Source organism: Piliocolobus tephrosceles, chromosome 17, assembly GCF_002776525.5.
Source record: "Piliocolobus tephrosceles isolate RC106 chromosome 17, ASM277652v3, whole genome shotgun sequence".
NCBI classification, from domain to species: Eukaryota; Metazoa; Chordata; class Mammalia; order Primates; family Cercopithecidae; genus Piliocolobus; species Piliocolobus tephrosceles.
In genome coordinates this window covers 15,757,495-15,770,402 of record NC_045450.1, presented here as the reverse complement: position 1 = coordinate 15,770,402, position 12,908 = coordinate 15,757,495, and the positions used below count along the sequence as shown (strand labels likewise).

Here is a 12,908-nt window from a genome sequence, read left to right as displayed (position 1 = left end):
GGCCATGGTTTGCCTCCCGCTGGATTATATAGCCACGGGACACGGAGAGAACAAGAACCCTTCAGGGTCACACACAAGCCAGTGAGTAGCAGGAAAATGTGTTCACTGGGAGAGATTTCTTCCTGCAGCCTCTGTCCCTGGCGGGGACAGTGCCTGGGGGCCTCTCCAACGCAGAGGCCAGCCAGATCAGGGGTCTCCTGTAACTGGCCTCTTGTGCCCCACAGCTGCCGGGAAGGATTGCATCACCATACGCAATGCCACCTTCACCTGGTCCCAGGAGAGCCCTCCCTGCCTCCACAGGTACAGAACGACACCCGTGGTAACCCGCCTCATGATTTCAGGGAGAAGATGCGTGGGGCTCCTGCCGCCTCCTGAGAGGTGGTGCAGGTTTCCAGCCTGGGACTGGAGGGTGGGTTAGGCTGGGCTGGGGCTCTGCCGGGGAGGTTCCCAGGATGCATCTATACCTCCTGCAGGTGGGGACCTGCACAGCATAGACCAGTATCTCCTGCAGATGGGGACCAGTGTATCTGAGCCTCCCCTATCACGGGGAGACACCCCTCTGCTCCCAGGCTGACCAAGACGATGCCAAGGGAGGGCTGGCCAAGAGGAGCCCCAAGGTTCAGCCCCATCAGCTGTGCTCACTTCTGTGCCTTCTGTATCAGTCCGAGGCCATGATCACCTACAGGCCCCCCCAACTCTATGGCTTGGTCTGTGTGGCCAAAAGTCTCAGCCAGCCCTGAAACTCCCTGAGAGGGAAGGAATATGCCCTAGGCAGTGTTCGTATTGGTTGTCAGTCACTCCCTTCATCGACAGAGCGCTACCTATCAGCCCCGCTCTGTTCTAGGTATTGGAGATAGGGTGAAGGAAACAGACAAGGGTCCTGCTCTCTTGGGGTGACATGCGGATAGAGGTGAGGCCCAAACAGGAAGCCAGAGCAAGGGGACAGAGCACGATGCCACGTCTGGTGACGGAAGGCTTGGCATTCAAGCCGAGATCATAAGGAAGGAGTGTCTGGGAGAAGAGCTGCCTTTTTTTTTTTTTTTTTTTTTTTTTGAAACAGAGTCTTGCTCTGTCACGCAGGCTGGAGTGCAATGGCATGATCTCCACTCACTGCAACCTCCACCTTCCGGGTTCAAGCAATTCTCCTGCCTCAGCCTCCCGAGTAGCTGAGATTACAGGAGCATGCTACCACACCTGGCTAATTTTTGTACTTTTAGTAGAGATGGGTTTTACCATGTTGGTCAGGCTGGTCTCCAACTCCTGACCTCAAGTGATCCACCTGCCTCAGTTCCCAAATGACTAGGATTACAGGCATGAGCCACCATGCCCGGCCTGGGAGAAGAGCCTTCTAGGTGGAGGGAATGGCGTTTGCAAAGGTCCTGGGGCAGGAGTGTGCCTGGACCTGGGTTTCTCAACCTCAGCACGGTTGATACTTTGGGCTGAAACTTCTTTGTTGGGGGCTGTCCTGTGCATTGTGGGATGTTTAGCAGACCCCCAGTCTCTACCCACTAGATGCCAGCGGCACCCCCTACCAGTTGTGACATCCAAAAATATCTCTAGATCTTGCCAAATGACTCCTGAGGGATGCAGTCACCCCCGGGTGAGAACCACTGACCTATTGTGTTCAAGAAACAGCAAGGAGGTCAGCATGGTCTAGGCCAAGCAGCTGAGGCACAGAGCGGCAGGAGGTGGGAGAGGTCGTTCATGATTGTCAGGACTTTGGCTTTGACCCTCAGTGAAATGGGAGAGCTGGCAGGTTTAGCTGGGAAGTGTCATGATGTGACTTGGGTTTTAACAGGTCCCTCTGGTCACTGGGTGGAGGATGGGCTGCGGACACGGACAGGAGTGGGGTGGGACCAAGAGCAAGGGGAGGGAGGCAGGAAGGAAAGAGCCTATTTATTACAAGAGCCAAAGCAGGAGGCCAGGCTGGTGAAACCCTCAGGCTATAGTCAATTCTGTGTGTGTTTGAATGTGGGTTGACATGCAGGCGTGTGTGTACCTGGACGCGTGTGAGTATGGATTGATTGGGTGTGTGCATGCACTTGTGTGTGTGGATGTGTGCCCACATTGTGTGTGTTGCTGTGCACGCTAGCATGCTTGTATGAGTGTGCAAATGTGCATGCACGTGTGCACGCTTTGTGTGCATGTGTACATGCAGAGATGGGCACAGGATGGTTGCTCGAATAGCTAGACAAGGACTGGGAAAAGGAACGGTCCCCACAGGTCCTCTTGGAGACTCCCAGAGCAGGAAAGCCCGGCTGTGTCTGGGGCTCATCCTTCCTCACAGAGGCGGGTCGAACCCTAACCAAGGTCACGTCATGTCTCCTCTCTTGTGTGGCCAGAATAAACCTCACCGTGCCCCAGGGCTGTCTGCTGGCTGTGGTCGGTCCAGTGGGGGCAGGGAAGTCCTCCCTGCTGTCCGCCCTCCTTGGGGAGCTGTCAAAGGTAGACGGATTCATGAGCATCAAGGTGAGGCCACCCCCCACCCGTCTGCTAGGATGTCCCCGTTCTGAAAGTCCCCCTTCCTCGCTGCCTTCCCATCCCTCCCCATTCCAGCCAAGCTCACTTTCACCGATTCTCTCCACCTCCCACCCGCCACTGAGAGCCCAGCTCCCACTGCCCCTCAAAAGCTATCCCACCTCTGTCCCATCATCCTCCTGTGACCAAAGTAAGCTGTGTTTTAGGGTGCTGTGGCCTACGTGCCCCAGGAGGCCTGGGTGCAGAACACCTCCGTGGTCGAGAACGTGTGCTTCGGGCAGGAGCTGGAGCCAGCCTGGCTGGAGAGGGTCCTAGAGGCCTGCGCCCTGCGGCCTGATGTGGACAGCTTCCCCGAGGGCGTCCACACTTCAACTGGGGAGCAGGTGAGAGTTTCGGGGTCTTTTTGTGACAGGGAAACATTGCAGTTGGGGGTCATTTGGGTTCCTGACTCATTGTGGGCAGTATGATGGAGAAATGGGGCAGTGGTCAGGGAAGTGGGGGAGAAAAAGGGCTCAGCTCAGGATCAAGCACATGGTAGGTGCTCAATACATAATCATTAATCGATAAGCAGAAATAGACACAAAGAAAGAGGCAGGGAGTTGTGCCAGGGATTGGCGGTGAGGGGCTCTCTGACAGCTGAGAGTGAGAAGACCTAGACTCCAGTCTTACTCGGCCCTGCCTTGCTGGGTGACTTTGGTCTAATTGCTTCCCCTCTCTGGGCCTCACCAAAGGGTCTGGACAGAGAAGTCCAAGAAACAGGATATACGCATCTGGGGCTATGGATTGGGCAGGGGTTGGCAAACTGTGACCCCCAGCCAAATCCAGCTCACCACTTGTGGTGTTTTGTCTTGTTTTGTTTTGGAGATGGAGTCTCGCTGTGTTGCGCAGGCTAGAGTGCAGTGCTGCAATCTCGGCTCAATGCAACTCCACCTCCACGTTCAAGCAATTCTCGCACCTCAGCCTACTGAGTAGCTGGGATTACAGGCGCATGCCGCCACACCTGGCTAATTTTTGTATCTGTAGTAGAGACAGGGTTTCACCATGTTGGCCGGGCTGGTCTCGAACTCCGGACCTCAGGTGATCTCCCCATGTACCTCACAGTCAAAGCCCAAGTCGTGATAATCTCTAGCGAGGTCCCTGTGACCTGGTTCTGGTATCCATTAGCCCCATCTTCCATCATCATCTCCCAGCTTTACTCCAGCCACCTGAGTCTCTGTGATATTTCCTGATCCCCCGCAGCACACTCTGACCCCAGGGCCTTTGCACCTGTTGTTCCCTCTGCTGGAAAGCTCTTCCCAGGAGTCCCCAGGGTCCATCCCTCTCTTCTGTCACCTTCACAGAGAGGCCTTTTCTGACCACCTTATCTATCACCACAGCAACCCTGCTAATGCTAGTGTACCCTACACCTGCACCTGCTTTTTCCTGTTTTTTTTTTTTTGTTGTTGTTTTGTTTTGTTTTTTCCTGAGATGGAGTCTCACTCTGTTGCCCAGGCTGGAGTGCAGTGGCGCAATCTCAGTTCACTGCAACCTCCACCTCCTGAGTTCAAGCAATCCTCCTACCTCAGCCTCATGAGTAGCTAGGATTACAGGCATGTGCCACCATGCCTGGCTAATTTTTTTTCTTTTTTTTTTTTTGTACTTTTAGTAGAGATGGGGTTTCACCATGTTGGCCAGGCTGGTCTCGAACTCCTAACCTCAAGGGATCCACCCACCTTAGCCTCCCAAAGTGCTGGGATTACAGGCTTAAGCCACCACACCTGGCTCCACCTGCGTTAGTATTTATTCCTCATAGCACTTTCTACCTGATGTTACTTGTGTACGCATTGCCTGTCTCTCCCCGCTTCATTAGAATGATGGATCCATTAAGACAGCAGCAAGTTTGTTTTGCTCATTGCTGTTTCCCCAGAAGCTAGAACCCTACCGGGTATATGATAACCAGGCAGTAGTTATTAGTGGAATGAATGAATATAAGAATGGACGAATGACTGGGTGCAGTGGCTCACGCCTGTAATCCCAGCACTTTGGGAGGCCGAGGTGTGTGGATTGCTTGAGGTCAGGAGTTCGAGACCAGCCTGGCCAACATGGTGAAACCCTGTCTCTGCTAAAAGTACAAAAATTAGCCAGGCGTAGTGGCACGCCTGTAATCTCAGCTACTTGGAAGGCTGAGGTAGGAGAATCACTTGAACCCAGGAGGTGGAAGTTGCAGTGAGCCGAGGTCAAGCCATTGCACTCCAGCCTGGGCGACAGAGTGGAACTCTGTCTCAAAATTAAATAAAAATAATTTTAAAAAGAATGAATGAAGACAAGAAGGCCTAGATAGAATGTATAAGTTATAGTAATCAATAGTGCACAAGGCAAATTGTAGTTAATGATCATTTATTTGTGTATTTCAAGATAGCTAGAAGAGAAGGATTGTTGTGTTCACAATACAAAAGATAAATATTTGAGGTCATGACTATTTGTTACCCTGATTTGATCCTTACATATTGTCTACAGCAGGGGTCCCCAATCCCCCTGGCCATGGATCAGCACCAGTCTGTGGCCTGTTAGGAAATGGGCAGGCAGCACAGCAGGAGGTGGACAGAGGGCAGGCGAGTGAGGTTTCATCTGTATTTACAGCCACTCCTTATTGTTCGCATCACCGCCTGAGCTCTGCCTCCTGTCAGATCAGTGGCAACATTAGATTCTCACAGGAGCGCAAACCCTACTGTAACCTGCACATGTGAGGGATCTAGGCTGCGTGCTCCTTATGAGAATCTAATGCCTGATGATCCATCACTGCCTCCCATCTCCCCTAGAAGGGACTGTCTAGTTTCAGGAAAATAAGCTCAGGGCTCCCACTGATTCTACATGATGGTGAGTTGTGTATTTCATTATACATTACAATGTAATAATAATACAAGTAGGCTGGACACTGGCTCACGCCTGTAATCCCAGCACTTTGGGAGGCCAAGGCGAAGTGGATCACCTGACATCAGGAGTTCGAGACCTGCCTGGTCAACATGGTGAAATCCCGTCCCTACTAAAAATACAGAAACCAGCCAGGCATGGTGGTGGGTGCCTGCAATTCCAGCTACTCAGGAGGCTGAGGCAGGAGAATCGCTTGAACCCAGGAGGCAGAGGTTGCAATGAGCCAAGATCACGCCATTGCACTCCAGCCTGCATGACAAAAGCGAAACTCCATCTTGAAAATAATAATAGTAATAGTAATAATAATCATAATAGAAGGAAAGTGCACAGTAAATGTAATGTGCTTGAATCACCCTGAAACCATCCCCCGGACCATTCCCCCTGCCCCCAAGTCCATGGAAAAATTGTCTTCTGTAAAACCAGTCCCTGGTGCCAAAAAGGTTGGGGACCACTGCCCTACAGGTATCAAAATATCACTTGTGCCCCTCAAAGAGTTACAACTATTACATATCAATACAAGCTAAAATAAAGCAATTAAAATTTAAAATAAAAAAGTAGGACTGAAAAGCTGCCACTGGATGAGGGAATAGGGACATGAATGGTGTCCTCAGTGAAGGTGGTCTCCATGGAGACGGGGAAACAGAAGTTGGACCCAAAGGGATACAGAGAGTGAGAAGGAGGAGACAGAGTGGATTGGGAAGTGTGGTAACTCCCCCAGGAAGCATGCCAGGGAAGGGGAGAAGTGAGGTCGGGTAAGGATGGAGGCATTGTTGGCTTGAGAGCGAGTGCCTTTGATGCTGGGTGTGTCCCCAGGTAAGAGGCGTATCAAGCTGTAACTCACCCCGATGGGCAGTTGTGCCCTGACCTGCGCCAGCCTGGGCACCCCAGTTTCACCCTGTAGATGCTGACTCAGGCCACTGTTCCTTTTGTGGCCACAGGGCATGAATCTCTCTGGAGGCCAGAAGCAGCGGCTGAGCCTGGCCCGGGCTGTGTACAGAAAGGCAGCTGTGTACCTGCTGGATGACCCCCTGGCAGCCCTGGATGCCCACGTTGGCCAGCATGTCTTCAACCAGGTCATCGGACCTAGTGGGCTACTCCAGGGAACAGTAAGTTTTGGAACATGTGTCAGAGGGCACAAGGCAAAGGCAGAGGAAGCCCTTAGCATCCAGTCCTAACCCAAATTTATCTCACCTCCCGCTTCCACTTGAGTCCAATTTTCCTTTTCATATCGGTCAGCTTTTGCTGTGACAATGCTGTGCAACAAACAACCCCCAGATCCCAGCAGCTTACAACAGCAGGGGTTTCTTGCTCATGGATCTGTGGTTTAACTACTACACCTTTGCCTTGGATGACCGGCCAGGGTCAGATGGACTCCCTGTCTTCTTGTTTTGAGACACAGGCTAAAGGAGTCCCCTCTGTTTCTCTATTTGGACATGCTGTTTATAAGAAAGGTGGCAGGAGCACAAGAAGGGGAGCTGTCCCCACTCTGAGTCTGGGGATAACACCCCCACCCCAACCCCCAGCTCAGGAGGCTGGCCAAGCACATGTGTGTAATTTCCTTCCTTCCTTCCTTCCTTCCTTCCTTCCTTCCTCTTTCTCTCTCTCTCTTTCTTTCTCTTTCTTTCTTTCCTTCCTTCCTTCTTTCTTTCTTCCTTTTCTTTCCTTCTTTCTTTCTTTCTTTCTTTCTTTCTTTCCTTTCTTTCTTTCTGTCTTTCTCTCTCTCTTTCCTTCCTTCCTTCCTTTCTTCCTTCCTTCCTTCCTTTCCTTCCTTTCTCTCTCTCTCTCTCCCCCTCTCTCTCTTCCTTTCCTTTCCTCTCCTCTCCTCTCCTCTCTCCTTTCTTGACAGAGTCTTGCTCTGTCACCCAGGATGGAGTGCAGTGGTCCAATCTCGCCTCACTGCAACCTCCACCTCCCAGGTTCCAGTGCTTCTCTTGCCTCAGCCTCCAACGTAGCTGGGAATACAGGTGTGCACCACCATACCTAGCTAATTTTTGTATTTTTAGTAGAGACAGGGCTTAGGCCTGTCAGCCAGGCTGGTCTCGAACTCCTGGCCTAAAGTGATCCACCTGCTTTGGCTTCCCCAAGTGTTGGGATTACAGGCATGAGCCATTGTGCCCAGCCACATGTGCGTAACTTCTACCCCTTCCCTGCCCAGACACGGATTCTCGTGACCCACGCACTCCACATCCTGCCCCAGGCTGACTGGATCGTGGTGCTGGCAGATGGGGCCATCGCAGAGATGGGTTCCTACCAGGAGCTTCTGCAGAGGAAGGGGGCCCTCATGGGTCTTCTGGATCAAGCCAGACAGCCAGGAGATACAGGAGAAGGAGGTACTAGGTGGGCTTTGCTGATTCTCCATGCCTGGCTCCTGCCATCCTTGGGGAACAAGGCTCAAAGGGTCCTACTGGCATGAATGGAGTGCTCTGGTCATACTCTCCCTGCAGGCCTAGGTCTGGAAGCAGACAGCTCTCCCAGTAGGTCACCTCTCTCCAGGAATAGCCAATAACACCATTTATGAGCCGGGGGGTGTGCTAAGTGCTCTGTAAAAATACACTATTTCATTTGATTCTCACAGTACCCCCGAGGCATGTGAAGCTATTGCTGTCATTTTACAGATAAGCCAACTGAGGCAAAGAGAGTGAAATCACTTGCCCAAGGTCACAAGATTAGAACTTGAATGTGTCCAGTTCCAGAGTCTATGCTTGCAGTTGCTATGGAGACAGCCCAAGAAGGACTTTGATGCCTAGAAAGCTACACCATGCCAGCTAGGGTTTCTAATAATCCAAAGAACACAGAGTGTGCTGGATACATGACAAGTTTCTGGAAGTAAAGTTGCCAAGCCAAGCTCACCTGCAATGACTGAAAAGTAGCAACTAACAGCACATCACATACGTTAGCTCATTTAATCAACATAATGCCCCTGTGAGGCTGGTACTAGAATCATTTCCATTTCACAGATGACGAAACTGAGGCCCAGAAGTCAAGGAACTAGTCCCAGGTTACATGGCTTATAAGTGGCAGCACTGGGATTTGAACCCAAGCAACTTGATTCCAGAGAATGTTTTTTTTTTAATCATTGCACTTTATACTATCCCTTCATGACAAAGCAAGGACTCACACCCAGGTCTCCCTCAATCTCAGGCTTTGCTTCTTCTGAGAACATCTGCCTAGCACTGGCCCACCCTGGTAAAAAACCTTAAGTGTTGATTCACAGCGTCACAGTCCTGAAGCTTGAAGATAGAACTTGCCTGTTTGTACTGGTTAGCTTTTGCTGTGATCATGCTGTGTAACAAATAGCCCCCAAATCTTAGCAGCTTACAGTAGCAGTTATTTCTTGCTTACAGGTCTGTGGTTAAACTACTACAGATCTGCTTTCAGTGACTGGCCACACCTGGGGGATGGTGGTGGGGAGGTGTCCTTCCTAGGGGAGATGGTACCTGAGGGTAGGTGAGAGCCAGAAAAGAGCATTCCAGACACAAGGAACTGCTTGAGCAAGGCTGTTGGGAGAAACAGAGATAACCTGACTTTGAACAGTGTTAAATGCTGTTTTTCCAACCTCAAGTTCATAGCAGGTGCTCAGTTATATTCACTGATTGAAGAAACGAATGTAAGTGAATGCCTGAAGGATGTTCCTGGAAGAGCTCAGAGTGGGGTGTTGAGGGAGGTTGCTGGAGAGGTGGCAGGAGCCAGATCAGGGGAAATGGATGGTCAGAGCGGTTAAGGCCACATAGTCAGTGGGTATCAAAGTGGGTATATGGGCCGTGTTGTGTGACAGGACTCTCTTGACCTTGCAGAAACAGAACCTGGGACCAGCACCAAGGACCCCAGAGGCTCCTCTGCAGGCAGAAGGCCCGAGCGTAGACCCGAGAGGTGAGTCCACCATGGTGCCACACTCAGAAGGGCACAGGCTGAAGCTGAAGTAGTAGCCGAAGGAACCACCCGCATCTCAGGCAGTTAGGGGGACAACCAAAACCATTATGGACAGAGAATCTGCTGAAGTCCCCCCATGGTGCCCTGCTGAGGCGTAATTCACCCAAATTGGTCCAGTTAGCCAAGATGATTAGGTCCCCACAGGGCCAGTTCATGGAACGAACAATATGCCTTCCAGTGTGATGGATGTCTTCAAGTGGGCCGAAGCCAGCTTGCTGGAGTTGTCTCAGTGCTGCAATAGGGCAGGACTGGTTCCTCCCCATAGTTGTAAACCACCATGCCAGGCCTGGTCACCTATGCTTTGACAGGTTGGCTATGCACAGGGCTTGGGTCTCTATGCACAGCATCACTTGATGCTGGCCAGAACACGTGGGCAAGGGGCCAGGAGGAGGACTGCGGTCCTCTCTTCTCTCAGCTCCCTCCAGCCGGGACACAGCTGGGCTCACTGTGGGGCTGTCTGCAGCAGAAGGACCTGCTGCCTGATACTCTCCCCTATTAATGAGAGGGGTCTTGGGAAGCAGAACAACAGGCTACTGGTACCAGGTGGCCCGAGCTTAAGTGCCTGCTATACTGGGGTGGGGGGTGGCAGCGATCTTGAGGGGCCTCCGTCCTTGGGGACCACAGGGGCTGATCCCCATCCCAGCTAGCCACCCTAAGGGCACTTCTCAATCACACGCACACTGAGCAATCTCACCATCTTCACAGCGCACAAGAATCTGAAGTAAGATCAGATGGATAGCTAGTCACGTTAAAAGAAAACCAGTAGACACATTAAGGCTGGGCACGGTGGCTCACACCTGTAAATCCCAGCACTTTGGGAGGCCGAAGCGGGTGGATCACTTGAGGTCAGGAGTTCGAGACCACCCTGGCCAACATGGTGAAACCCTGTCTCTACTAAAAATAAAAAATTTTTAAAAATAAAAAATTTTTAAAAATTAAAAGTTTTTAAAAAGCCGGTGTGGTGGCATGTGCCTGTAGTCCCAGCTACTCGGGAGGCTGAGGCAGGAGAATCACTTGAACCCAGGAGACGGAGGTTGCAGTGAGCCGAGATTGTGCCAAATTAACCTCTAGCAAATTTAATGTGTCTGAGGCTTTTTGTTTTTTGGGGTTGTTTTTTGAGACGGAATCTTGCTCTGTCACCCAGGCTGGAGTGCAATGGTACAATCTCAGCTCACTGCAATCCCTGCCTCCTGGGTTCAAGTGATTCTTATGCCTCAGTCTCTTGAGTAGCTGGGATTACAGGCACATGCCACGAGGCCCAGCTAATTTTTGTGTTTTTAGTAGAGACAGGGTGTTGCCGTGTTGTCCAGCTGGTCTCAAACTCCTGACCCCAGGTGTTCCACCTGCCTCAGCCTCCCAAAGTGCTGGGATTACAGGCGTGAGCCACTGCACCTGGCTGAAAGAGGTTAATTGAGCAAAGAATGATCTGTACATCAGGCAGCCCCTGAACCGGAATACGTCCAGAGAGGCTCTGAAACACCCATGGGATTAAAGATTAATGGACAGAAAAAGGAAGGTGAAGGACAGAAAACGTAAGTGAGGTACAGAAACAGCCAGATTGGTTACAGCTCAGCGTCTGCTTTATTTGAACATGGTTTGCACCGTTGGCTGCCTTTGATTGGCTGAAACTCAGTGATTGACACAGGAGTAGGTTGCAGTCTGAGTCCAGTTAGGTTACAGTTCACTATGTACAGGAAAACCTTTAGGCCAAAGTTAAAATATGTAAGGAGGCAGCTTTGCACTAAACTTAATTTAATAGTAGGTAGGTAGACATGTATATGTAGATATAAATATATGTAGATGAATGGATCAGTGGATGGATGGATAGATAATATTCCTATTTTTACAGCTGAGGAAACTGAGGTGCAGAGGTTAAGTCAGCCCACTCAACCACAGATAAAACATTCAAAAAGTCTTTAGCATCTGAATTGTTCATAATTTATATTCTGCCAGTTGGACTGACAAATCTGATGGTAAACAGTAGGAGCAAAACAATTGCACCAAAGCTTAAGCCAAAATAAAAATTCTGAGAACAGGCTGGGTGTGGCAGCTCATGCCTGTAATCCCAGCACTTTGGGAGGCTGAGGCGGGCGGATTGCTTGAGCTCAGGAGTTTGAGACCAACCTGGGCAACGTAGCAAGACTCTGTCTCAAAAAAAAAAAAAAAGAAAAGAAAAAAGAAAAGAAAATTCTGAGAACGGAGTTCCAATGGTGGGCAAGTTAAGTTCATCCTGTGAAATGGCATCAGAAGAATGGGCTTGCTTCACCCTGGGATAACAGATGGCATTTAGCTGGGTACCACACAGAGAGAAGGGAAGTGTGATATCTGGTCAATATTTTGTTAGATAAATGAATGAATGAATGAATGAATGAATGAATGAATGAGTAGAGAGTATATCCAGAGCTCAGTGGCTGTCAGTGGGCCTGAGGGTTGGGCACATACACCCCACCATTGGGAGAGACACTGACTTTGTCTTCATTTCCTCTAAATGACAGGTCCATCAAGTCAGTCCCTGAGAAGGACCGTACCACTTCAGAAGCCGAGACAGAGTTTCCTCTAGATGACCCTGACAGGGCAGGATGGCCAACAGGAAAGGACAGCATGCAATATGGCAGGGTAACCACCAATTCGCCTACCCCTCCCCACCTGTTGCCGCTGCCTCCAGGGGCCCAAGTCCTCCCAACAAATGTAGCACTTGCAGTGAGGCGGCAGTGATACTTACTCACCTTTCTTGAGCACCTACTATGTGCCAGTAGCATTCTAGACCTTCATTTTCTTAATCCTCACAACTGCCCTAAAAAATAGATATGATATGCTGAACTTCCTATATTATGTTCCTTCTTGTCATTCAGTTATCAGATTAAATATCATCTCCAGTCTCCCAGACTAAAAAAAAAAAAAAAAAAAAAGGTATGATAGCTCTATTTCAGATGTAAAGAAACTGAAGTCTTTCAAACTTTATTTTATTTTGCTTTTGAGAAAGTGGCTCTCTCACTCACCCAGGCTGGACTGCAATGATGTAATCATAGCGCACTGCATCCTCGACCTCCTGGGCTCAAGCAATCCTCCTACCTCAGTCTCTCAAGTAGCTGGGACTGCAAGCGTGTGCCACCATGCCCAGCTAATGTTTGTATTTTTAATAGAGCTGGGGTTTTGCTATGTTGCCCATGTTGGTCTCGAACTCCTGGGCTCAAGTGATCCTCTGCCCTCTGCCTCCCAAAGTGCAGGGGTTACAGATGTGAGCCACTGTGCCTGGCCAAGAAACTGAAGTCTTAAAGAGTTAAGAGACTTGTCTGTGTTTTCACAGCTAGCCTGGGACTCAACCTGGGACTCAAACCTGGGACTCAAGGTCTAGGCCAGTCTGAGTCTGAAGCTTATACTGTTTCTCCTCTTCTATACTGCTGTGTATCTCCAGCCCCCTACTTCTCCACCATCCCACCTAGATGATCATCCACCCACCCACCCATCCATCCCACCCACTCATTTATCCATCCCATTCATTCACCCACCTACTCATTTATCCATCCTACCTACTCATTCATCCATCCATCCCACCCGCTCATTCATCCATCCCACCCGCTCATTCATCC

General features: G+C 50.3%; 1 protein-coding gene across 1 annotated transcript in view; it reads left to right on the top strand.

Annotated features, from left to right (window-relative positions):
- The window catches only part of ABCC6 (ATP binding cassette subfamily C member 6), a 75,603-nt gene that overhangs the window by 40,391 nt on the left and 22,304 nt on the right, over positions 1–12,908 (top strand). The window contains exons 13-19 of the mRNA XM_023189749.1: positions 225–300; positions 2,343–2,469; positions 2,685–2,861; positions 6,327–6,494; positions 7,544–7,718; positions 9,183–9,258; positions 11,814–11,934. Of these exons, the coding sequence (XP_023045517.1) occupies positions 225–300; positions 2,343–2,469; positions 2,685–2,861; positions 6,327–6,494; positions 7,544–7,718; positions 9,183–9,258; positions 11,814–11,934 (920 nt within the window). The remainder of the gene's footprint in view (positions 1–224; positions 301–2,342; positions 2,470–2,684; positions 2,862–6,326; positions 6,495–7,543; positions 7,719–9,182; positions 9,259–11,813; positions 11,935–12,908) is intronic.